We start from the raw sequence: 27392 nt of genomic DNA, 5'->3' as shown, positions 1-27392 counted from the left end.
GGGCTGTACGCCAAGATGGCGAGAAGACAGTTGTTAGGGCTGGACAAGCCTGGATAGTGGTAGTAGATCCTGCGGTAGCAAACGCTGGCAGAGGAATAAAGCCGGCCTATGATTGTGTTTGGCTGCGGTATGATCATAATCATCCGGTAGATGAACACACGCCTAGGCCGGCTTTATTGCTCTGCCAGCGTTTGATACTATCTTATGCTATATTAGGATCTGCTTGGAGATTAGGATAATACTATCGGACACGGGCCCGGGCCCGGGCAGCTTTCGGGAACGAAAAATATATATGATATTAAAAGGTAACGAGCAGCCAGTTCAGGCTTCTCAGAACTGGGAACATCTCACGCAAGATGTCGTTTTCCTGGCGGTTCGGACAGTGCTACATGGTCAGAACTACTTACGTCACAGTCATAAGGGTTTTCGGAAAATCCTGTCCATTCCGTAAAGTGGAAAAATTGAGGCAGCTTGGTGTGTTCGGGCCAGACTGGATAGTCATATGATTTTATTTAATGAAAGCAGGCTACAAAAGAACCAACCACCAACAAAGACAGCATTTTCCGAAACTGTACGGCAGGAATGCCCTCATATTGCGAGCATGTATGCCACTATCGTCCGACATATGTTACCAGGTACTTTGTAAATAGGAAACAACTATATTACCTCAAAAAAATGGTTAAGTTTTGTACAAGATGACTCTATTGAAGACTGGGCGGCATCTAACAATATTGCTTTAAAGTGCACATGAGGATATCAAATGTAAAATCCAAATTAATTTAAGAAATTTTGAACTTTGTCATTCATACAATCATACAGTTTCAGGAATTACTAAAGTTTTTAATTTTTTTCTCTTTTCATATAGACTTATGGACTGATATCAGGCAAAGATATCCTATTCTCAAAACAGGATGTCTTTATCAGAATGAAAGTCTGACCAGACGGTTTGCTGCAATGTATCATTATCAAATCCTTATTTTGTCACTAATCCACCATTTGCTATTGTTACCATGGTAATCATGTAAATCAAAGGTGTATATGCTAAAGTCAGTCACTGTCAGAAAACTTTATTCAGGAAAAAAAAATCAGAATTAAGGTACAGACAAGCACCGTAAGGCATCTAATAAAATTTTTTTCCGATATAAGAAAAAGTGTGGTAATAAACAAAGGTTTCGTGTTCTTAGATGTAACATTAAATGGGCCACAACTATTTATATCCGATTATGTCAGGGTAGAGACTCCCACTTGGTCTAATCGGCGATTCTACTGGTTGAGATCCCAATCAGAGTTTCAATTGTGATCTCTACCAACAGAATTGCCGATTCTACAGTATTGGAGTCTCTATTCTGACATGTATATATATATGCGTAATACTGGCACTATATAATATAAGACTCTCTATGAAAATAAGGACATTGTGGGCTAGCCAAGTTACAAAGACTTCAGCTCCATTAACACAAAAGTATACAAACTAGAGAACTTGTCCAGCCCTTACAATTGGTGCTAGTCATGGACAAGGACATTGTGGGCTAGCCAAGCTCAAGTTACAAATACTACAGCTCCTTTTAAGCAACAAAATAAAAACTAGACAAGTCTTTCAATCTACACAAAATAGGCACATGATAAACTGGGTCATTCAAGATTTTATGTTGGACTGTGTTGATTTGAGTATATGGATGACATTCCCACCCGCATCAATTTTTATCTGTTTCAACCAAACTTAACTGTAAATGATATACAGCAGCTGCAAAATTATGTACATATGCGTAAAATTGCCCCCCTAAAAACGAAAATGGATAATGTTTATTAATGATGTCCAAAAATAGTTTTATCAGGTTGGTAGAAATAGGATATTGGATAAGAATATCGTAGAATGCCAAAGTCAACCCCAAAGTCAAAAAAGATGTGAAAGAGCAAAAATGTGTTCTGTATACCATGCTCTGTGTGTTGACTTAAGTTATTTGTCAATTTTGCCCAAGAAGGTAAGTATTTTCTGTGAAACTTTTTCTCTGGCATGCTTGCATCAATTTGGGGGTTCCCAGAGTATGCCATCCATAGAGTCAAATCAACATACTATTAGCCTTATTAAGATTGAATGGTCTGTCTAAGATAAAATGATTGCACATCTTGCAAATATGAATAAATAGATCACCTAAACAAATCTCATCATGGGCAATGGTGCAGATAAAAGGGCACTGTCCACCAAATATGAATAAATAGATCACCATAACTAACACCATAAATAACATCAATCTCATTATGGGCAAACTGTAATGTTAACTTGAGAAGTAGTAAAAGAATATATCATGATAAGCATGAAAGCTCATCTGTGTTGATGTAATCCATATCGTAGATTTTCCACTGTCATACAACACCGTCGCCGATGCCTGGTAAGCGATATCGGCCCCCGTCTCAGTCATTTATGATTCGTTAGTCAAGTCACGTGTCTCTAAGTCACATGATCAGAGTAACTGAATCATTACTCCTGAAGAAGGTCGACGGAAGTGTGACTGAAAATTCGAGGCAAGCAAATTTTGGTGTTGTATATCTTCAATAATATATAATGATGATATATTAGACTAAATTTGAGATAAAATACTAAATCTCCCCTCTTGCTTCTACTTAAACTTTTATTTCTACACTTGATACAGAACTGTCTGAATCTGAGCCCGAATCACTCGAACTACTTTTCAATCGGACACGACCGGCTTTCATCGACCCATACAGGCTGTTTGGCCTCTTGTCTATCTCATCCTTCTCTGCTTCACTGTTGTTTTCCTTGTCATCCTGCCCTAACAACTGTCGCTGTACCAGTTTGGCGTACAGCCCGTCCTGCTGCATCAGCTCCCCGTGCCGCCCCTGCTCCACCACGGTCCCTTTGTCGATGACGATGATGCGGTCAGCCTTCTCCACGGTGCTCAGGCGGTGGGCGATCACGATGACCGTGTGTCCGTGCAGGTTGTTGATGGCTTGCTGTACCTGAAGGAACACATTTAACATGAAGCGCTCAAATCAAAATACATATGGCAACTATATCTTAGATCTTAGTATTGTCTACCAGAGACCCTTTTATGTTTTTCTAGACTATAAGTCTTAGAACACTTAATATCATTATCATAATGATAAAGTTTCACATAAGATACTGAACCGGATTACTTCGCGAGTAAAGGAGGCCATCTACATCACAGCACACCAGCCGACACTTAACAGAGACAGAGGCTGATACCACTTGCCAGGCATCTACGATTCTTTATGTCACGTGCTCAGAGTAATTGAATCACCACTCCTGTTGAAGGTCGATTTCTTGTGGTGAATGACAGCTAAAAACTTATTATACCAACACGCTTAGATGCTAATATGGAATTTCATCTTTATACGCCTGAAAACATGATCTATCAAACACTAAATTCAATAGATTTAACTAATAACTCACTAAGTGTTCACTCTCAGCATCTAAAGCACTGGTGGCCTCGTCCAGTAGCAGCACCGCTGGTTTCCTGATCAGCGCCCGGGCGATCGCCACCCTCTGCTTCTGCCCCCCGGACAGCTGCATCCCCTTCTCCCCAGTCTCCGTCTCGTACCCCTCGGGCAGCTCCGTGATGAACTGATGGGCGTTGGCCTGCCTGGCAACGCGCTGCACCTCCTCCAAGCTGCAGTTGTCCAGGGCATAGGAGATGTTGTCCTTGATGGAGCGGGCAAACAGCACCGGCTCTTGTCCAACCAATGAAATCTGAAAACGATATCATTTGTAAGGCTAGGTATTGTTGGAGCATTATATCATATTTTGTATTATCATAAAGCTAGGCGCTGCGCACCAATCAGAAGGCCCCGTTCCATGTTGATTATGACGCCATAACACACAGATTCCGGTTCTGTGGATACAGAAACACTGCCTATTGCGACTATACGGCGGCCGCATCTCACCCAGTGTCGAGTTTTTTACATCGTAGTTTGCAAGCATTTGGAGTTCCCGACAGGATTATTTTGGCGGTAGAGAAAGGTACGTGTGCCTTTAACGTTAGAGCTAGCACAAGTCTTTGTTGGCAAATTTACCAACATTGTGCAGGGCAATATCAATCATTTTTTGTAAAATTTGACTTTAGTACGGTCTGTTGAATTCTGAGACGATCGCAACAATGTCACTTGGTGAGAAAGATTACTTTATACTTTTCATTCCCAAAAGCTACAATTTACCTGGCCAATGTTAAAACTTACACATAATATCTTAATACTGAAGGGAAAACAGTCAGACAAGTTAAAAATGACCTCACCATTCTGTGTAGAAACTTGTGATCATACGCCATGATGGGGTTACCATCTAGCAGCACCTGGCCTGACATGGTCTCATAGAAGTGTTCCAGCAGGTTAACACAGGTGCTCTTTCCACTACCACTTGGGCCGACCAGGGCAACAACTTCGCCTGGAGACACCTTGAAAGAAACATCCTGGTGCAGAAAACAAAATCTGTTCACTATTCATGATCAGACTTTTATTACTTATCCATAATTCATAGTTCATAATGCAATCACAAAGTTTATCTTACGTGGAAGCTTTTACTATGAACTATTCAAATGCATGCCTGAAGATGCTCACACAATAAAAGAAAATTGCCATCGAATATAAAACTACTAATACTAGTAATAGTACTAAAAAAAAAAAAAAGACATTGTCAGGCATCCATAAATATGATGCTAAAATCTTAACTGTGAAGCTATAAGTTAATCTATGTTGGTTTAAGTCATTCTGAGTCAGAATTAAACTGAAACTGGAAAAAAAAAATAGGACATGTTCTATGTATAAATCTCCATTAAGTTAATAACATGACATCACAGAAGCAGTGAATTGCTCATTTCTAAAAAGACATGCTTTGAGTCTTACCTTCAAAACCGGAATATCTTTCCTCGCTGGGTAGGCAAAGGACACATCTTTGAACTCTATGTGCCCTTCTAGCCTGTCAGGTGCCAGCAAACCGTTGTTCTGTATCTCAGGTTTGCGGTCGATGTACTCAAAAACCTTTTCTGATGCTCCAACTGCTTGCATGAGACCAGTGTAGACAGATCCCATAGACTGTAAACAATACAAAAACTATGGATAAACTATAAACTTTAACTAACCCACACTGAAATAAGTTGGGATGTACCCCAAATTTTCTGCTGACTCCACGAAATGGACCCGTCTACAGTAGCTTCCGGAACGTGAGGTCGGAGACACGTGACTGCAGTAGAGGGTCATAAATGCCAAATAACCTACATCCAACCCTCCCCTGTCTCTTTTGGGGGTAAGTCCCTAGCAGACCAGACTCCCTACTTATGTGTAGTGTTGGTTTATTTTTTAGGTGCTCCATAATGTCCTTTACCAAGAACACAGATGAATTTTCATGTTAAAATACTGATTCAGAAACTAGTTAAGATTTATTTCTTCTAAGTTAAACCCAGTGTAATTGTGGCTATCAGAAAATGACTTTCTTTCTGTAAAGTGCTGTTACACTTACAGTATGTAAATCTAGAGATTTATGCATATTATTGTGGCTTATTTGGAATTAGTACTTTAAGCGTAAGTACAAAGATCTCTTTACTCTGTGTTTATAAGCCAAGCACACCAGGTATCCCCTATTCTTCTTGATGAATGTATTGAGTTCTTTTATGCACAGAAGTTTGATGATTACACATGAGGCCACCAGGTTAATGTCAGCATCGGAAATAACGAATGCAATCCTTTGCAACATGTCAGAGTTGGGGCTGATGTTGCTAGAATCAAACTCTGGCCTTATAATTACAGACCCACAAAATTCTATCCGGATGGCCAAATAGCTACGGTCACAAACCAACACTAAAAATCAGACTTGGCACTTCACAAAGTCAACAATACCTCTATAGCATCTCCAAGTTCCATCTGGTACAGTATGAAGGACACCAGGTTCCCTCCTGTTAGTCTGTTGGTGATGACAAGATGGCCGCCATAATACAAGGTCAACACCACCATGGTAAGGTCAAGGATCTGTGGATGAACATTGTAGAAGTTTGTGTAAACTAGCATGGAAGTAATAGCCTTTTTTCCCAGGCCTAAAAAGACCAAATGTTAAGTTATTCTTTTGTCATTTTAATACTAGTTGTTAAAAATTTGAACTGTGCACTGATTGGCCAAACCACATCCTAACGAGGTTTCAAGTTTCAACCATTGCTGATTGGTGGACCACATACTACTGGTCAAGTTTGTCCAATCAGTGTGCCTAAGTATTCAAATTCTGAACAATATCCAAAATATTCAAATACAATTGAATCTTAACAACTGAAAGATATTTAATTTAAATTTTAAAAGGACAGGTGAAAATAATGCTCCTTTTGACTTTTCTCAATTGATCGTGAGAGTATATCTAAAGCTAAAAGAGCTAAATTTTATATACATCCCATCAAAACATACTATGGCAAAGGTTTATGATCAAGTTATTAATAATAAACAATGTCAACAAAATGATGTAATATGTTAATGCTTACATGTGTTGTCATTGAGTAGCCTCCATAGGCAAGGGCCTCCTTCAAATTCAACTTATAGGTACTCTTCAGCATTTCTCTGAATAAACAGAAGTTTGAACAAATTCAATAATGATAACTTACACTGAAATCTAAATAAATTTCTTAAAATTCATACATTGAAGATCTAGAATATCAAAGTAAATGTTTCCTTTGTCTCATTGCCTTAAAGTTTATGTTCTAAGGTTTTGTTTACAGTGTCAGACAAGCCCGATCATAGCGTCGATAGGAGGAGAGGTATTTTGTGTCTGTTTGTAACCTGGAATTCAACCTAAATATAGCTCCTGAGTCTCTTTTGTCCTCTCCGAAAGAGACTCAAGAGCTATAATACGGCTGGATACTAGGCTAGCTAGTCTGTTTGAGTTCTTACAGTTAATATTTTCCATATGCTTGTAATGTTCACGGTGGAGTGACAGGAAGTAATCAATGGCCACATTTAATGTTAAGTGTTTGCAAAGTGAATGAACTACAATCAGACATACCTCTAAATAGTTTACAGAGGCTTGAGGTCTTTAAACTCTATTTTTCCTGCCTTGCACACACAAAAACAGATACAAGACAATTGACCCCAAACAATACTTAGGCCAAAGTGTATAGTCCTGTATATCTGGTTCTCACGTACCTGTATCTGTCACACTCCCCGGTCTCATGAGCAAAGCTGCGGACTGTCCTCAAAGAGGCGATGGTCTCCTCCGCAACCTCGTTAGCTTTGGCGAGGGAGTCCTGCACTGCCTTGGATAATTTCTGCACAAAGGAAAGTTCAAGACTTTATTTGGTTGTCTAAGGCATCATTCTTACGTGACTGTATATATATATTCCTATGAGTTCCTAATAGTCAAGGCTCGAAATACCACCTGCATATGCAGGTTAGTGCAGGTTACTAAGAATTGGAGCTGTGCAGGTATTTCTGGTGTCTACCTGCACGTATATTACCTGCACTGGTCCGTGTACTGGGTTTTATACATTATAAAATGTCCTGTTATTGGCTACATTGACTGTTACCACCTATAAAAGTATAAATAAAAGAAAAAATAGCAATGGTTCCTCAACAATGTTAGTATGATGTTTCCTACACCAGTGCAGAAAAAAGAATTTCGAGCCCTGTTAGTCATAAAAAAAATTGTCAATACACAGCTGTCACTCAAATTTTCCATAAACAATCTCTACACAGCGTGAATCTTACCTTAAAGTACTTTCCGTAGATTTTGGACACAACAGCAACAACAGGAACTATCACTAATGTGAATATGGTGAGTTGCCATGACAACTTGAACATGAAGACAAGCGTTCCTGCCCCCCTCACGAAGCTCCGAAGGAAGATGTTCAGGTTTAGGGACAGCATGTCGGACATGGTGGACGTGTCAGAGGTCAAACGAGAAGTGATGTCGCCTGGAAAAAAGCCACATCAAGATAATTTGATGTTTCTAATTGTAATGAACACTCTGGATCTAAGGATCTAAGGATCTAAGCATAAGCAGATACACGTACCATAGATTTTAAGTTAAAATGTGACTAGTGCTAGTCATTTACCTGTTTTTACACTGTCGAAGAAGCCTATCTCTTGTTCAGTGACAGACTTGAAGAGGAGGTTGCGTAGGCGTATGTTGAGCCTGGCCATGCACAAAGAGAACAGACCACCCCTCATACCTGAGCACACTGAGCTGTAAAACATCAAGCAATGTAATAATTCTTCTATGCAGAGTTTAACTCGCATCATATGAACTATATTTGGTTCATACCAAGCCATGTTACAGGACACGAGTTCGATTTTGTGTAGAAGAATGTAGACAATTATACATAAATTAAAGCAAGGAACAGAAAGTTAAATGGGTATTGTCGGGGCAACAAAAATCATAATTCATGCATAGCATTTCCTTGCTGTAGCCTAATATTGTATTCTCCAAGCAGAGGTTAGGTCAGGAGGATAGCAGGGGCTTGGGTATCTTTTGGCTCCCTCCCCTCAAGGGATAGCCGTAAAAAAAGCTTAGGCAACCGGGAGCCATAAGAATTGCCAACCATGACTATTCCCCTGACTAGAGGTGGGTATCGGTACAGTGTACCAGTACAAAACCGTTTCTTTTCTTATTGGACTGGTCCGGAAAAACCGGACCTGAAAAAAATTGGTGGACCGTATGTTGGACCTATAGGAAATTGAACAGATTATATTATCAGGTATTCACGCGTTTTGGGGCTTACCGGTCGAGGAAAATAACAATAGCAATAGTGTAGAGTTTGTAGTTTTTTCTACCAAGTTTTACAGCCAATCTTACAAAGGCAGTAAGCCTCGTAGGATTTTAAAACGCCAGTAGGAGTTGAAATGGACCATTGGTTTCAGTATCATCCATTCAGAAGTTCTCACATACTGAATCAGGTCCGGTTCGGGTCTGGACCTGGACCTGATCGTCTGGACCTGGACCGGACCTGAATTTTCTGTACCGGTAGTGCCCACCCCTACCCCTGACTGAAGCCAGGGGATAGTATTTATTACGTAGAGAATACCGTCAATACTGCACTTCATGTAAAGATTGACCTTGCTATGGACAGCAGGGTCATGATGACGATGGCTCGTGTGAACTTCTCCTGAGACTTCTCGATGGCTATCCCATCAATCACCTGCCCCGTGTAGTAAGGCTCAAAGATGTCACCTGCAAGGAACAACAGAAAAAAAATCATTAGTCATTAGTTATCCTATTAGTTATGCTATACAAACTATGGTATGATTGGAGAAAGAGTAAGATTGTTTGTTGAGATGATATAAATCCACTCATCTGATAATATGAAGCTAGCCCTCCACAACAGTCTACTAGTAATAGTAATATGAAAAATATGATTGTGATGAACAAGAACAAGAAGATGAAATAAGTATGTTCATTCAAATTTTGCATAGTACTCAGCCTTGAAAGAAATGTTACTGTGAATGTTGAAATATTTGCAATGGTTTAATGTTAATGGCACCAGAACTGTTTCAAAAAGACCTCAACGGTAAGTCTGAAAATAAGACATAGATTGATAGAATAAATGTTATTTTCTATTATATACCTTATACACATACCATATATACATAAATGTTGAAATTTTTGTGGTGGTTTAATGTTCACTGAGTTATTGCGGAAATTTACTCAACATGAACTTTATATAATAAAACCACCACAAAAATGTAATTCGTACTTACTGACAGCAGCTCCTAACAGGAAGGCTGTTGCAGTGAGGAGATACGCTATGTCGGGTTTGGAGTAGGACATCAATTTCAACACAGCAGACTTGCTATCTTCCTCTTTTACTTTCTTATTTTTACTCTTCATCTTTTTGCGATTTGGTTCATCCCCGACTAGGCCCCTTATTTCTTCCTCTGTTCCTTCCTCCTTGTTTACACTTCTTAAGTGTACTTGTGTCTTGATGTTTGATAGTAAACTCCAGTTGAGGTAGAATACCACACATCCCACAAGACTCCCTCCAAACTGTGCCCAGAACCACAGTTTGTTCAGAATGTCCTTTTCCTTTTCCGAATAGAGCAGCAGCTTGGTGATTGTGTACGCAAAGACAGCGGCTGGGTACACGCCGACCCACGACCTGGACAGCTTGATCCTTGGAACAGCATCTCGGGCGTTGCACAGCACGGACAGCACAGCTCCGAACATCAGACACACCCTGAGTACGCCCAGTATCCAGGTGTCGAACATGGAGGTAAAGATGCTGAAGAAGTTGATGCCGTACATGAACTTGTACACATCCGCACCGTTCATGTAGAAGACTGTGTTGGCTGCGAGGTCGGCCAGGGTTAGTATCGTCACAACCGCTACAGTCTTACCCTTTCCCGCCATTTTGGGCTGAAACAAGAGAAGGGATAATTCAATTGATATTATAAATCTGATTGCGGTGGTTTTGTGTTCGCGGTGAAGTGGCCACCACAAAAAACGTGAAACTAAACTGTGAAATTTTTCTGCATTTACAGTATTGGTTGGTATGAAATTACCACGAGGATTAACACCTACTCGTATATGGGAACCGCCTGGTGTCTGGTACCTGCCTAAGTGCCTGACGTATGACAAGAAGCCCAACAATCATGGAGATATCAGTTACTAACTGATCAGTGCATATCTATCAAAGAGAGGATTCGCTTTTTTCCGGCAAAATTTCGTTTGATTGACATTTGTGAGCTAAAGAAAACGTTTGCCTGTTAGCTATGTATACTCTCAAAAAGCACCCCTGCATAAGAAATACGGCTTCAGATACAGATCACAATTGAAAGGTAGACAGCTTACTGCTAGCTAGTGAGGCAAGACCCGCCAACGTCTATGATGTAACGTTACAGGTCCGTGAATCTGTGTTTAGATCGCATGTTTAGAAACTGGAACAGCATCTCTACAACTTTAACTACCTTACCTTTTGCACGCAGATCGACTTGACCACAGTAAAGAAACGCCCGTACTCCAAAGGCTGACAAACATAAACACGTGTGCCAACACAACTTGGAGTGATCACTTCGATGACGCAATGAGACGCAATGAGGGGTCAAAGGTGAACATCCCGTCAAATCTCGCGGTCAAACCTCGCGAGATCTCGTCGGCTCCAGCGAGAGTTCGGCATTCGGTGTCCATTTCCCTCGGCTGTAGGCATGGTAAGTGAATGGGTCCTGTTCTTCTCCGTATTTTCCTCTAATTCCGGGGCATGTTTGGACTTTTCACGACAGAAGTTCCATGTAGAGGCTTCAAAGATGTCGGGGCTTAAGTCTGTTCAGAACTGGTAAATTAGAAACTGTGGAAAAGCTCCTTAGTTACAGGGTTGTCCGGTGCCGTTTTTGGGAAGTTTGATGTGGTAAGTCGACGCCTTATAATAAACGGTCAGCTACGGCGCTCAAAATCTCGGTGTAATAATCGTTTCCAAAACCCAGTTTTATCGTTTTCACATAAGCATTCTTTCCTATGGTGTGCTAAATTTTAAAAACCGTTAAATTTTGATGAATAATAGACATTAAAGCCGGTTTGTGTTTTCGGCATGGTCGAGTCTAGCTGATGGGAAGGGGGAGGGGGGCGATGAACATGTTTGAAAAATTCCATCCATTCTTGAACATGGTCCCTATGTGGCACATGGGTGGATATATCTGTCACGCTGTCGGTCTGCTACATCAATAGCCCCTGCTGTAAAAATTCATTCAGTCTGCACCTATATTTAGATTCCCATAGAAGGATTTTTACCCCTTATATAACAAGACAGCATAAACATCTTGAAAACACATAAATGTTGTACAATGGATGTGAATATTTTTAGTCTCATATGCAGGCGTACTCTGATAGATTATGACTGGGAATGTAGGCAGGGCTTGTCGCCACCCAGTATTTGATTGATTTTGCAGAGCCCACGTGGTGGGCAGTGCCGTAGTACTGTCGCCAACCACATGTGGCCTAGAAATTATATTGGTCTGTGGTAAATTGTATACTAAACGTTTGGGAAAAGAGTAGCGTTGCCCAAAGTTTTGTTCATGAATGCCTAGTGGTGCGATGCTACATATTGCAGTTGTAAGTTCTATTTCTTTGCTCGTTATGTTATGAACAGAGTATTTAGATTTAGGTGAAGGTCACCATTATATTTTGTGAATCTGATCAATCAGCATATTGTTGCAAGAGGACTGAGGTCTTGTCTTTCCCTTTAATGTCTGCAATCATGGTGATTTTTGAGCATGTCTATATTCTCTAGGTAGGACTAGGTACTAGTAGTTAGATCATAGGTATACTAAAGGTATAGGTTTCAAAGAATCATTATTTTAGAAAGAGAAAAAATACTACTTTTTGTGGTATTTGATCCAAGCCTGACTGACAGTTATTTTCCCAGTTGTTAGCCATATTTGTCACACGACTGGAAGAAAGTGCCAATTCTTTCACATGCCCAGTTTGGTCAGCTGTTAGTCATAGACTTATAAATATTGGGCAATGTGGGGAGGCAACAGCTGCGTATATGATATACCACTGCATACAGGCATCAAGTTTGTCACATGGACAATATCTTCTTCATTTTGTACAGCAAATCAAATTGATGTAATTAGTGGGCACCGTATTTGAAGAATAAGAGTGTATGTCTTTATTGTGTGATGGCATTGTTTCATGGTATTATTAGGTATACAGGGTATGGTAAAAGAAGTTTTTTGTTAAAAATGTCTAAAAATATTGAAGACTCATCTCATTATTATGTAAGAGCAAAGGGTGTGAACTGGAGGGTGTGTCTTTCTCTCTTTGGCATGAGATAACTTTACATAAATATTTGGAAAATACAGCAGAATTGTCTAATGGTAGACAAAGAACTGCTTCTCATATATTGATAAGGTACTTCAAAACTTAGCAATTCAAGCAGATAACAGAATTATGTTGGTGAAAGAAAACATTTAAACTACGATTTCTCATCAGATTAGAATGAATCACACTCACTTGCACTTTTACTATTCGGTTGTCTTTCATTGTTTTCTATGTTGAAAAGGTTGGATAAGGTACAGTCAATATCAGGCTTTAATAATAGATCTCAGCTATTGCTGTCTTGTGGGTTTCATCAGAAGTTTGGAGATTAAGCTGCAAGATGTCTTCTAAACAACTAATTTTACCACCTCTGAACTCTATTTCCTGTCACTCAAGCAAGTCTGACATTTGTGGTGACACCATCTCCCACTCACTTTCTACCACTTCACTGACAGTTTATTATGTGCAATGATTATGTGCACACAAGACTACAAACATCTAGACACTAAAGCCCTGAACACATCATTGTCATCATCATCATCGAGTTGCCTGGGGTCCCTGGACCTGGTCCACTCTCTCCCTTCAAACATCTCTGTCCCTCTGTACACAGAGGCAATGAAAATTTGCTGAAATCCTTTATATCCACCTACAGGATGTGTTTCTGTGGATCCGGCGTCACAAGTCATCCATATTCACGGATGCCAAGGAGTCCACCACAGTGTTTGAACTTAAGAAGATAATCGAGGGCATCATGAAGAAGCCCCCAGAGGACCAGCGGCTGTACAAGGATGATGTAATCCTGGAGGACAACAAGACGCTGGGGGACTGCGGCTTCACTAGTCAGTCAGCAAAGGCTCAGTCACCTGCTACAGTGGGACTGGCCTTCCGGCAAGATGGTACGAAAACTTCTTGATGGCCAGTTGATTTGTTCATGCTGTAGGCCAAGGCTGTCCACAGAACCCGTCCCTCCATTCAGAGACTGAAATGTGGGATTGAAGCACAAAAATTTCTCCACGTCCCAGGGTGGACAAGTTTCAAAAATTCACTTGTCCTATCGGGCAAGTACATAAAAAATTTACTTGCCCGAACCAAATTTTCACTTGCCCGAAATTTAAATTACATTTTTCTATGTGTTTTCACTTTCATAAATTTTCACTTTTGTTAAGAGACCCCCTCTAGCGAAATAATAGACATTAAACGAGGACAGCAACAACAACAAAATCAATGTCTCTACTGGCTTAAAAATGACATGGTCAATATAGGCAGGCATTCAGCCCCATGTGCTGTCACACTCAGTGGTAATTTGAACTGGAAATTCTTACTTGCCCGTTGGGCAAGTGGGGAAGCACTTCTGCTTGCCCGAACAGCACTTTTACTTGGCCGGGACAATCGGGCTAATGGACTTGTTTATCCCTGCGTCCTCCTGAAAAAATCTGAAGTTTCTGCCATAAAGTTGATAGAAATAGTGAAAAGGCTTAGAATAAACGATTTAACAATAAAAATCAACAACATGGACTTTTTGGCAAAGATTAGGACTGAGAAAGATTTAAAGCAGGGGGCAGCTCTACCACAGGTTCCAGTGTTTATCCAAATACTTTTCTGATAGGAAGTGTGCACATGACTGATATACATTTATCTTTTCTGAAAACTCCAAATATGTATAACATGTCAGGGCTCGAAATACTGTGTGCATGTTCACCCAGGTGCACCCAAAATTGGAGCTGTGCACCCAATTATTTTCTGTGGGTGCACAGGGTGCACCCAAATATTTTCTTGCGTTTATGTATGTAAAGATATCAAAGTATACTAGTATACATCATATCATCATATTCTTGACATCTAAGTGTTAGAAAGATAATAAGAATGTCTGTCATGGTACGTGTTTAAGAATTTGATAATTGTAACTAAGTTTTATTATTAGGTTATTATTTGAATTTAAGTGGTGCACCCAAAAATTTTTTGGTGCACCCGATTTTTAAAGCTGGGTGCACCAGTGCACCTAATCCCAAAAGTGAATTTCGAGCCCTGCATGTATTGCTCCATGTCTAACTTACAAAGTAGTAGTGATACTTCTTGACAGTGATAATCTGTCTGTGATAATTATGCCATAGCATGAATGAGCTATTTTCTGTCTATTTAAGTTAACTTTTAAGATAGAAAGAATTGACTTGGATATCAGATTATCATCAACACTGAGTTATGACATGTTTTATTATTTACCAATTTCTGTCTTTTTTTCTACCAGATGGAGAGTTTGAGAATTTGTTTGTAGCACCCCTGTCAACTCCTCCAGAGCTGCCCGACGTCATGAAGCCTCAAGAGCAACCAGGCACACAAGACCAGAACGTGCAGTGACTGTAGTAACCCTTGTAGAGAGGTGCTCCGCCCATGTGGTGCCGCCAAAAAAATCTGGGCTGGCTGAAGGGGAGAGGCTTTGCCACAAGCATAGATTATCAGTTTGTCATATCCAAAAGTATCATAGAAGCCCTCTGTAAGGTATAAGCTTTCAACTGGGCTCTGTACCCAAACATATGGGAGGGCTACCTTTCTGTTTCCAAATGTTTAAGTTAGAGAGTTTGTTCTAAAGATGTTTAGTAGTACTGTAACAATCTTCATTGAGTCCAGACTTGTTCCAAACGATCAACATTTGTAGCTACAGCTATGCTACTTAATGTCATAAGCTTAAGATTTTAAGAAAAAGGGATAATACTATGTAGCTGACAACAAGCTACCCACATCTCGTGCCTATTACAACCTAGACAGGACTCTATGTTATGCACACTCTTTGCCACCAACAACCTTTTAAGTCGACAATGTATGCTACAGGTTTAGTTGACCAAAGAGAGTACACAAGCTGATTTTAGAATGGGGGTAGTAGTATATTCTTTAGTGTTATACAGCATGCCAGTCTGGTATAGCTGAAACGTGGTGGTTCTGTACATAGTCATGCTCGCGCTTGGACGCAAACTCTTGTAGTGCTTGAAGCATACGAGCATGTAGATTTAGATCTTCAGCCATTTTGCACATTGGTAAAAAATTGGAAGTTAACCTTCTAGTTGTCTGTGCCCTTACCTCATGCAGTAAAATACCTGGTGAATGAAGTACTATGGAGAAGTGTAGCCTTGGTATCCAAGCCTATTTTAATTGCAGAGTCTCCTTTTGTTTTCTCTCGCAAATACCGGAGGAGACTCGGGAGCTATAATAGGTTTGGATACCAGGCTAGTAGAAGTGTGCTACAACCTTAAACTGGCTGCAGAATGATGTGGTGGTTTAGCATGCGTACACAACTGCAACATGGCCACTGTTTTTTTTTGAGACCTTGGAACAATTGGCAGTTATGCAATTCAGAACTGGTTTTGTAGAGGGATACTGACGATGTTGCAAGAATGGCAGCGTCGTCAGAAGTTCACGTGAATTCGGTATCGTTTAGACAAGCAACAAAGTCATGGACTCAAAGGAAATGTAATAGACACCACAGAAAGTTCTGCAAAACTCATTGAACCATCATTTGGTCAATGATAATGTTCAGAGTATTGACCATCTGATGTTGTGTAGCAATGCTCTTCACTGTTCTATGGGACGTACTCATTTGTGGAGGATATAGGGATTGGGGAAAGTGTTGTTTTTTCTTTTTTTATCTGGTATGCTCTTGTACAAGGGAATATTTCCAATGGATTTACTGGTTAAAATAGGTAGTGGTGTAAGAAATATCTTTTTTTTGTGCAGGAAAATGATGTTATTATTTGATGTGTCCGTGCTATAAGGTAACTGCATTAAGCTATTTAGTGTAACAATACGGTAGAGGCCATCTTGTTTTATTGTCATCATATCTATATATATCAGGTAGCTTTTGGTTTTTTCTTTGAGTGTACTGGGAAATTCGGGCATTCACAATTGTAGCTTCACAATGTAAAAAGACCATTTCTACACATAACCTGATTTTTTGTGAGATGACTATATTAATGGATGTCTGTTATTTGGTGATTTTGTTTTGCTGTAAAAGCATGTTGTGCATGTAGGTTTACTGAAGATTCCACTGGAGATTTCCATACCAGGTCATCTTATCCACTGTATGGCTTATAATGTAATCATCTTCTTGTAACTGAAGCACATTAAATTTTGCCTTCCTGTGGAATAAAAGGTTTCTAAGTCTGTCCTTTCAGCCGCCTTTTAAATGAACATTAGGCCGCAGCAAGTAAATTTTATAGATGACATCCTGTGTAGACTAGCCTGGATACCATACCCCAACCTCAAAATATATCTTTTGTGTTGGGGTCTGGCAGGATGGCTGTAGAAAGGTTCTCGAAGGCCCTTGATCAAAGGGAGGAGAACCTAGGATTGATGACCACTCTCACCACAGGTAGCCAGCTACAACACACCACAGTTGGTCAGCAGGCTATCACAGTAGCGAATCAGGTACTTAGTGGTCACTATTATGGATTCAAAAAGTACAGTTGGGGGTGTTTAACGAATCATGGCAGGGGTGTAATTACCTCTTGCTGATCCTGTGTTGTTTTATTGGTGGAGTTTTTTGCCCACTATAAGGGACAAAATTGAGAAGAGTTCCTATCCCATCCAGCCAGACCCCTGCACGATAGATACTTGAGATCGGGCTGGGGTTTGGTAACCAGGCTATGTGCAGACATCTGTGCTTATGTCCTGCCCTCCAAAATATGACACACGATATCATACCTCATTACTACTTTATCCCAATGTCAGAACACGAGCAGTTCTATTCTGCGACACTGTTTGGTTGATTGATAGAGTGGTCCACCTAGTGCACTGACCACAGCACTTACAATTGTTCAAACATGAAAGACATCCCTCACTTGTTGAACGATTTTAACGGACACTTATAATCAGGTCCATACTTGGGATCTGAACCTGGTCCAAACCTGACTGCACTACTGTTTGTTTTTTTTTTAAAAAAGAAAAAAAAAAAAGACCACTACTGGTAGTATAAAGCTAAGGGCACAGCCTGCCGTACGTGCAAATACGTGCTGCCTTCGTGGGCAATCTTTTGGGATCCGTACGTAGTAAATACCGCCTCCGCCTGAACTCATAGGGAATCCAATGGATTTTGGATCACGCAGACACGCCATAGAACTTTACGTGCAGGCAAAGCTTTGTTTGCATCGTCTTGTGGATTCGCCCCCCGTACGTGCCAGTACGGGTGATGCGCCTGCCCTGTACAGCCTGAATGTATTAATAAATATGTGGCGGACGTGTCCTAAAAACGTACGGACAAATTGCATGTGCGGCGGGTTGTGCCCTTAGCTTAAGCCACACATTTTCTTTTAAACATACACGTCAAGTAAAATAGCAGTAACCCCATATGTACCTGACTCAGGTTTATTGCGCCACAAGGAGTAAATATATTGGGTCATCAGCTTGCCCAAATTTTTTCTCCCTTTGCTGACACTTTGATTTACAGCACGATAAAATACCTCTAAAGAAGGGTAAGCATGAAAAAATACAATCCAATTTCTAAATACATGCAGACTTACACACATTTCTGCCATCACAAGTACAAAGTACAAATTGTCATGTACATGTACATCAACAGAAATATCCTAAATTCTTTTCAGTCAGGTACACAGTTACAGTGCATACAAAATAAACAAGTTACTAATAAGGCATAGGAAAATAAATGTTGTTTACGATGGTCCAGAAAAAAATAGGGCCCTTTTTTTTGGCTGAAGTACTGTAAATGCAGAAACTTTCGCGGTGGCTTAATGTTCGCGTTTTTTGCGTTGGCCACTTCACTGCGAACTTAAAACCACCGCAAACATTTTTCCATGGCAGTTAGAGACAACTGTGTGGTGCTACCGCAAACTTAAAACCACCGCAAAAAGTTCTTTTTCCCGCTACCACGAAATTAAATCCCTGCAAACTTAGATACATTTACAGTACATCCAAAAATAAAATTGAAATGCATCAGTTCAATCACATCATAGATATACATATGCTTTAAGTCAACATAAGACCTACATGTAGGTTTAGTGGGTCTGTTAATCAATTTTCTATTGAAAGGAAATGTTAACATGATTAGCAAACGATTGTGTGTCGCTTTCATCTCCAAGATGTTAGATTTAAAATTTCATGTCCCTTGCCAGCACTCCACCCAAAATAAGGCTAGGGTCAGAAGGCTTTTGCAAGGGTAGGCCAGATAGCCAGAAACACAACATTCTTTTTCCTTGGCCTAAAGACTATATTCCCCACAGTTAAAAAATAGAATCACTACTCTAATGTCTGCTATATGACTTAATGCACCATTTTCTTACAATTTATCACTCCAAAAGCTTAAAGCAAACACACAGACCACTTATGTTTAGTAAATTCCAAATCGATGTTCTTGTTTGAGTTGCTACAAATATGCATAAAATTTCTGCCAGTGCACTGTTGATATCAGGCAATGATATTGGTGACAACATACCCAAGCCTCACTAAAGATCTAACGAAATGGATGGATCGATTTGAAACACTCAATTATATTTTCGCTACTTTATGTCTTAAGGTATACAAATGCTATTGGCAAGAGCTAAGAAACACACAACACCAAGTACACAATAAAGCAAAACTTATAATAACATAGACAGCTAAGTTGTTCAAGAAATACATACTATTCAGATGACATACTATGTACACACACACACAACTTTAAGGAAAAAGTGCCACAATGTGAGGTAAAATAGCAAGAACACTCTTTATCTGATTTCTTTCTGAAGGCACTTCTAGAGAACTGTATCATACATCTATGCATGCCTATGTGTAAAATTATATAGTTTTCAACTATAACGTTAAAATACAATATATATGAAGACTGCTGCGCGAAATTTTGATTCATTGACTTGTCAGGCATCTGAGACATTTCTTATTTTGACTATAGTTTTTTTCAGCAGCTTGGCAATGACAACAATTAAATGGCCTAGCTTAGGATACCATATTAAGCTCCTTTAAGTCTGCAGTAACCAAATTTTGCAGCAAGGTCAACATCATTTGTTCGTGGTATCTCTTGAGTTTGCTGTTCAAATAAACAAAATCCAAGCAAACTGCTGGTACATGTTACTAGCCTGGGTGTCATCTGGAAAGTAGTTCGTTCTGACATTAATTATACACTACATACAGTCGCTTTTCTGCTGTTCCATCTGGGAACCTTGACCACGTTAACGTCTGGAATCATGATTTTGGACGCGGGCGCTGATTGGTCCAAACACATGAGCGAATTAAGAAGTGGGTTCAAGCGCTCGTTTGAGCAGGCGTTACAACACCCGAAATGCCCTCCGTCCACTTTCGGGTCTGTTGTTATTGAATGATTACTATAAAGCCCATTCCTTCATTTGCTCATTAACTGAATAATTCAGTTAATGAGCAAATTAAGGAATGGGCTTTATAATATGGGCTGAATAATTCAGTTAATCAGATGTTACCAACAAGCAGTTTGAATGTGCAGGTCTCCAGCTGCACACGGGTAGCAAAAGCGAACATCAGAGAGAACTACTACCCGGACAGTACCCAGGCTAGCATGTTACTGGATGGAATGTGATTGGCGGTGGAAAAGTGACATCAACAAACGCAAACCTAAAAAATACCACGAACATTTCAAGATATACAGTTTAAGGCAGCTCTCACATTTGGACATTTGATTCTAGCTAAAATACATTCTTTTTTTCTACCATTTTGTGTATTTCTAAACTTATATATAATAATCAAAACAATAAGTCACACAAAGACTAGTCACACGTTGCCTAACTACAAGTCAAAAGAGATAATTCAAGTTGTTCTTGTCATTAAAATCCAATTTTACGTGCAAAATCATCACTTGAAAACCCCCCATCATTTCACAAACTTTAAGATAAAAACACCATGTATCATCCTTCCAAAATTTTACTATACCTTCTATATTATTCTGTAAAATGTAAATGAATGTAAAAACAGCATATTAACTACCTTTTGGTGTAATACACCAGATTCATGCACACAAAATATGATGCTTATACTCTACTTGTCTTCATAAATTCCAAGTGTTTTCCCAACTTTGAGGTGACCAGCTGTAAGGCCAGCATTAATGGACAAACTATGAGTTTTAAGAAAATACTTGAAGACCGACTGGCACTTCATGTCTTTTTGTCCGGATCTTGTCCTGTCCTTTGTAGTAGATCGTTGATGGCCAGGAGATTTTCTCCAAGTTTGCCCGCAAACACCTTCAGGTCTTCGATGATCTGCTCCTCGGACTGTCCAGGCTTGTTCCCCCCCACTGCCTGCAGGAAGTCTGACCGGTAAGGCACTGCTTTGATAGCAAGCTGCAGGGACAAATATCAAAGGAATCGAAATATTACAACATCGTCAAAGACAATGACGGAAAGATTTTCCAAAATGAATGGTCTAAACTACAGAAAATTCAGGTTCAGGTCTGGTTCAAATCCAAAGGATCAGGTCGCGGTCCGGACCTGAACCTGATCAATATGTAAATCTTGTGAATGTACATTTACTTAGGACAATGGTCCATTCCAATAAAAAGAAATCTGTTTGTTGGAGTATTTGAGTCCCACTGGCGTTTTAAAATCCTACCAGGCTATCTGCCACTATACGATTGACTGTAAAACTTGGTAGAGATAAAGTCAGTCTACTTCGCTCTTGTTATTTTCTTCAGTCTGTTGTCCCCAAACATGTGAATTTCTGCCCATATAGCCTCTTCATTTTCTAATAGGTCTAACATTCGGTCCACCATCCGGTCCACCAAATTTCCAATAAGGAAAACCGGTTTTGTACCAGTACCGGTACCCACCTCTAGTCTAAACCCTAGCCTCCTTAACATTCTTACACAATGGTCTTTCTTTTGGCTTGTATCACCTTTATGAACAATGTACTAGGTTACATTTTAGACAGTGAAACTCTGTCTGTGTCTTTGTATGAATGAATGAATGAATGAATGAATGAATGTTGGTCACAAGATAAATGGCTGAATGGATTGGTTTTATACTTGGTGGAACAATGTGATAAAAACTGGAAATTCTGGCCCCCCGTTGGCTTTCCTTTGTAATGTAGTGGAAATTCCAGTTTTGATAACATTTGGATGGAAGCCAGCTATTGTGAAATATGTAAATAGTGATATTTTTGTTAAGATAAAAGAGCATATCTCATAGTGGTAAAGGAACCATGCATTTTCATGCTTTTAGGGTATGTTAGGCAGCTTAGACAGAGATGCACACAATGAAATTATGCAAAATAGGGCTACATTGGCAATTAACCAATGGGGAAATTCTAATCAATCATCATCCTCCTGTTCTCTGAGTTTATACAACTTCTTATTGTACCTTCAAACTTGTTTCTTGTTCGTTACTTCACTCACTTATACATGCACACAGTGTACACATGCATATTTTGTAGATATAAAATGATATTCCTTACATTGATGACTTTCTGCAACATCCATGGGTGGAACTTCTTGATAGTGTCCTTATATGCCTTCTGGATACTGGGGCAGATGTTGTTTCCCTCTCTCTCTGACACAATGACGTTTTTCACCATTTCATGTACATATTCTAAACCCCTGAAAAAAATCACATTTGTATTTGTGGTTATATTAATATAGAAGACATCACATAGAAGACAAAATCATATAATGCTTATTCACCTTTATCCGCGGGTGACCTTTATCCGTTGCTTTAAAAACAGTATATTATTGGATATCAAGTCCCCGAACGGTGGTTTCAAACTGTAATATTTTGAAATTATCTCTGTTTGGAAACACAATCTGTTGACTTGATATCCTAGAATATCCTGCTTTTGAAAGTCATGGACATTGTTTAGCGTTAATTCATGCATTCATTCATGAATGTTCATTAAATGACTCATCGAATCTCATTCATTTATTCATTCATGAACCATTCTTTCTTTCATTCAATCAATACATTCAGGTTGGAACAAATTGTATAAAGTGGCAAGGAAGTTAATACATTAAGAATATTATATGATTCTTATGCAAATCAAGCATACAGATCTGCTGAATGCCATTGTGCAAGTGCAGTGTACAACGGAAACGTAACTGAGAACCTAAAAATATCATTTGCACATGAATGCATGCATGTTGGTTACACCCACATATGATGCAATGATGAAATCATCATGACGATACCATTGTGGTTTGCTGTATTAAAGGGGCAGATAACAGCTACATGTTCATTTGCTTGACAAATTTTAGATAGTCCAATAAGCGTAAGACAAATTTAAGTTAAGACCAAAATCACATCCAGTTGCTTGAGTAACTGCTAGGGGTGGGTACCGGTATGGTCTAATATTAATGGTACAAAACCATTTTTTTTCTTCTTCGACCGGTCCAGAAAAGCAGGATCTGAAAAAAAAACAGGACCGGATCTTGAACTGATTAGAAAATGAATACTATTAGATTATATTGGCAGCCGTTCACACGTCTTGGGGCTTACAGGTCCAAGAAAATAACAAGAGCGAAGTAAAGGAGAGTTGATAGTCATTTTACTATTAGTCTCTACAGTCAAACTTGGTTGAAGTTAGTGTTGTTTACATGAAAATTGTATTTCAAAACGTCAGTGGAAGTCACTAAACAGAATCCATAGGAGCAAAATGGACAATTGTTTTGTGTATCGCCCATTCACAAGTTCTAACTGACAATCAGGTCCAGGTTCAGGTCCGGACCTGGACCTGATCCTCTGGACCTGGACCGTACACCTGGACCTGAATTTCCTGTACCGGTACCCACCCCTAGTAACTGCCATTTGGTACAAATACATGTAAACTATACCTTTTCAACCACAGCAGGGCATCGATTGCATAGTCAGGTTTTCCTCCATTTTCTGCTAGCTCCTGTTCTACTATGTCTGTCAGTGTCTTGTACTTCTCCTTGTCAGTCTCATACTTCTTCTTAACTTTCTAAGGAAAGAAACAAACAGAGATGGCATTGCAAAGTGCAGCTAATAATAAAGCCTACCAATCATATTTTCCTAATCAATCAATCAATCAATCTATTGATTTATTGATTGATTGATCAATTAATCAATCAGGTGCAACCAGGCCTTACAAAGCCTAGCTAATTATATAGCCTAAGGCCACACCAATTTAATTTCTTGGTTCACGGATTCGCTCGCTCCTATTTTTTGGGAAAAAAAATAAAAATAAAAATTACCACTCAGCAAATTTTCACCCTTAATGAAACCATTCACCAACTTTCTGGTGTAGCAAATTGGCCTTTATACATGTATTATAAGCTCCTTAAAGTGTGGGTACAGGTGCTGTTACTGTACAATAATAGTGTTTTTGTACTTTTATCAAGCTGAAAACTTTTTTCTTTATGTTTTGGATTAGCCGTTACCTTTACCCCAACCATTTTACAATTTTTATTTTTATTTTTATCTCGCCCTCTCGCTTCATATTCTTTATGAAAAAATCCGTGAACCAAGAAATTAAATTGGTGTGGCCTAAGGCTAAGGTGAACCTCTTTTCCGGAGGTAACAAACCTAAATTAAATCATAGGCTAAATGTTAGATAGAATAATAAGCCCTTGTCACCAATGGTATTTAATTACAGAGCTAAACTCTATTCAGTGCTTCATCTTAATCAGTAATCAGATTCAGCCTGCATATACAACAGGGCTCGAAATACTGGGTGCACGTGCACCCAGGTGCACCCAAAATTGAAGCTGTGCACCCAATTATTTTCTGTGGGTGCACAAGGTGCACCCAAATATTTTCTTAGGTTAATGTATGTAAAGACATCAAAGTATACTAGTATACATATTACATCATATTCTTGACATCTACGTTTTAGAAAGATAATAAAAATGTCTGTCATGGTACTTGTTTAAGAATTTGATAGCTTGTAGCTAAGTTTTGCCATTAGGTTGTACTTAAATCTAACCGGTGCACCCAAAAATTTTTTGGTGCACCCAATTTTTTAAGCTGGGTGCACCAGTGCACCTAATCCCAAAAATGAATTTCGAGCCCTGTACAAACATGTGCATCTGAATAGCCTGAACTTCAAAGTTAAGAACTTGCAGTTAAAGGTACAGAGCAGCATCATTGTGACAGTACCTCTATATTCCCACTGACATCAGCCTTAGCAAATGAAAATGTTGTTGGTCCCAACATATCTGAAATGAAATGAAAATGAGCATGAGTAGACAGAAATACATTCAGGTGATTAGAGTACCAGTAGTGATTGATACATTTATAATGCAATGATGCCACTTTATGTAAAAAATGGAGTAAATGGGTAAAGTAAGGGTTTTCAGAATTCTATGCATATCCCTGACATACACATTTAACCATCATAAAATTAGCTGGAGCCTGGTCTTAGTAATTAGTAATAGTAATTGAAATTTAAAGTAAGGTCAAACTATTTACTAGTACCAAGAAAATACTTTGGAGTGCACCTGTAGAATACACATAAAGAAGGGTAACACCCACCAAAATACAGTACACAATGTCATATAGACTAGCTGATTACTATAATAGTAATCAGACCCTGCCAAACAAACATTGTAATGCAAATGATAACAAAGTCTGCCCAGTATGTTTTAGTCATCTTATTCCCAGGGCAACACACACATTATTTTTATACCAAAATATAGCAACCTGCAATGTTCACTTATCAAAGCATATTGTATTTTGGTAGATTTCATCCTTCTTCTTTATGTGCACTGCAAGTGTATTCCTGTCTTGCGCCTTGGGTGCTTGATAGGATTCAAATTCGAGCTGACGGAAAATGATTTCAGGCTGACTGGTCTAAAGACAACCCTCGCTCACAAGAGCAGTTGCATGAATGTATGCTGTCATCAGTCTGACTCTAAGGATGGCTCAGCAGTTAGTAGGGATGCGTACCGGTACAGTGTACCGATACAGTACTGGTACAATCAATTAGGTACAGATACAAAAATACCGGAACCCTGGTGTACTGGTACTGGACCTGTATCTAATAAGTGCAAGCCAGGCAGGATAACAGGTTAGGGGATGGCCACTTTGACAGAATTACTGTGAAATCACCATAGCAGTCTCTGAGCCCCAGTGAGAGAAAAACAACAAGGGTCAAATTTTTGTTGCATCATGTGTCTACCATAATAAACACGTTTTTGTTGGTTCAAACATGCTTCTACCCTTTTTGATACATTGTTTTGCCGTTATAACATATTGTAATATAATATTATGATATAATATTCAATGCCATGCATTTAGGTCCGGACTCATTAGGTCCGGACCTGTACCTAAACCTCTGGATTCGTATCCAGACCTGTACCTAAACATGGGTTTAGGTACGCATCCCTAGCAGTTAGTAATCCAGTTTGTAAACTTGCTGTAGACTGAAGGAAGCATGTTTAAGCTATGACCTAGTGGTGCGTTGGTACACCCGATCCCTCGATCTCGGAAGTTAAGCAACGCGCGGTCCGGACAGTTCTTGGATGGGAGACCCAAACCAAGGACGAACGGATTGCTGTAGCCTTTAACGAAGCTTTCTACGAAATCGTCTTCCGGGAGGAACGTAAAACGGGAGTCCCGTGCTCGAGGAGGTGCCTCGACCACATTAAACAGCCTCATTACTCATAATTTGGGTACCTACTGGCTGGCAAAATACACATGGCGATTATTATTATCATTATTATTAAAGCACATATGCCTGCAGCCATGATACTTAGGAAATGATAGGGTGATTGATTTTGTGTTTCTTGGTTTCGCATACTGCCTTTTGGCATTACGCATAGTAAGCAATAGCTGCTGTACTGTATTGTAAGGTTTGATCCATAGCCTGGTATCCAGCCGTAACATAGCTCCTGAGTCTCTTCTCTCCTCTCTGGCAATTGCCAGAGAGGAGAGAAGAGACTCGGAAGCTATATTACGGCTGGATACCAGGCTATTTGATCCACTCATACGTGGACAAAGCCTTTCTCCTTTTGGTATAGGTGTGGTGGAATCTGTTCAACTTCAAAGTGTAGCCCTCTTCAAACATGGTGCCACTGGCTTTGCGGCCTATCCGAGAGCTCTAGCCCGTATCTTACCAAAGCTATGTACTCGCAAGAGTCACTTTTCCAAGGGTACAAAATTGGACACAAGGCACACGACTGTAAAAACGACCTGTCAGCTACCATGGTAACATCAAATAAAGTCACTATAATGTAGCAAGCAAACAAACACATTATCTAAAGCTGTATATTACATATGGCATTTCACAGAAAATACAATTCACCTAACGCTATGTGTAGAAATCTGACGAGGTTTATAAAGTTACTCGACTGAACACTTCATTGTCTTTTGTATACACTATAGCGCTGAGTCATACTAAAGCAATTTGGATAACATGAGCTAGTGACCGTACGTACATACAACATAAATTTTCTATCCGTACTTACCAAAGAAAGGCAATAGTCTTAAACTAGCCAAAAGAAACGGCCCCGTCTCCACTTTCCCGTCCTCCGGTACTGGTTGGAACTGGTGTTCATAATCGGTAAAGAATGCCATAACTATGTCTTTAAGAAGGGCAAAGAGAGGAGCAAATCTTCACGTCTTGTTTGCGTATCTTGTCTGGCGTCGCGCCTCCACGTCGTCGTAACCTTTGACCTGTACACAAAGATTCAAACCGCTGCAAGACGTAACTTTTGGTTCGACTTCTGTTC

General features: G+C 39.6%; 3 protein-coding genes across 3 annotated transcripts; 1 reads left to right on the top strand and 2 right to left on the bottom strand.

Moving 5' to 3' along the window:
- Positions 1-910: 910 nt before the first annotated feature.
- Positions 911-11023, bottom strand: LOC118425256 (ATP-binding cassette sub-family B member 9-like). Its single transcript, XM_035834031.1, has 12 exons — positions 10914-11023; positions 9703-10357; positions 9061-9175; positions 8061-8191; positions 7714-7919; positions 7153-7274; positions 6495-6570; positions 5869-5997; positions 4879-5067; positions 4272-4445; positions 3434-3730; positions 911-2979 (listed from the first exon to the last, which is right to left on the bottom strand). Exons 2-12 carry the CDS (start codon positions 10349-10351, stop codon positions 2623-2625), a joined length of 2445 nt encoding a protein of 814 aa, XP_035689924.1. The 5' UTR covers positions 10352-10357; positions 10914-11023; the 3' UTR covers positions 911-2622.
- Positions 11024-11026: 3 nt separating this feature from the next.
- LOC118425258 (elongin-B-like) lies at positions 11027-16894 on the top strand. The gene is made up of 3 exons (XM_035834035.1): positions 11027-11148; positions 13407-13650; positions 15000-16894. Exons 1-3 carry the CDS (start codon positions 11146-11148, stop codon positions 15107-15109), a joined length of 357 nt encoding a protein of 118 aa, XP_035689928.1. The 5' UTR covers positions 11027-11145; the 3' UTR covers positions 15110-16894.
- A 3650-nt stretch (positions 16895-20544) lies between these two features.
- LOC118425932 (glycolipid transfer protein-like) lies at positions 20545-27356 on the bottom strand. Its single transcript, XM_035835102.1, has 5 exons — positions 27129-27356; positions 24820-24878; positions 23535-23662; positions 22166-22307; positions 20545-21057 (listed from the first exon to the last, which is right to left on the bottom strand). Exons 1-5 carry the CDS (start codon positions 27235-27237, stop codon positions 20872-20874), a joined length of 624 nt encoding a protein of 207 aa, XP_035690995.1. The 5' UTR covers positions 27238-27356; the 3' UTR covers positions 20545-20871.
- Positions 27357-27392: the final 36 nt, after the last annotated feature.

Source organism: Branchiostoma floridae, chromosome 11 (assembly GCF_000003815.2).
Source record: "Branchiostoma floridae strain S238N-H82 chromosome 11, Bfl_VNyyK, whole genome shotgun sequence".
NCBI lineage: Eukaryota > Metazoa > Chordata > Leptocardii > Amphioxiformes > Branchiostomatidae > Branchiostoma > Branchiostoma floridae.
The sequence above is the reverse complement of the archived record's forward strand: the minus strand, read 5'-3'. Positions and strand labels throughout refer to the sequence as shown.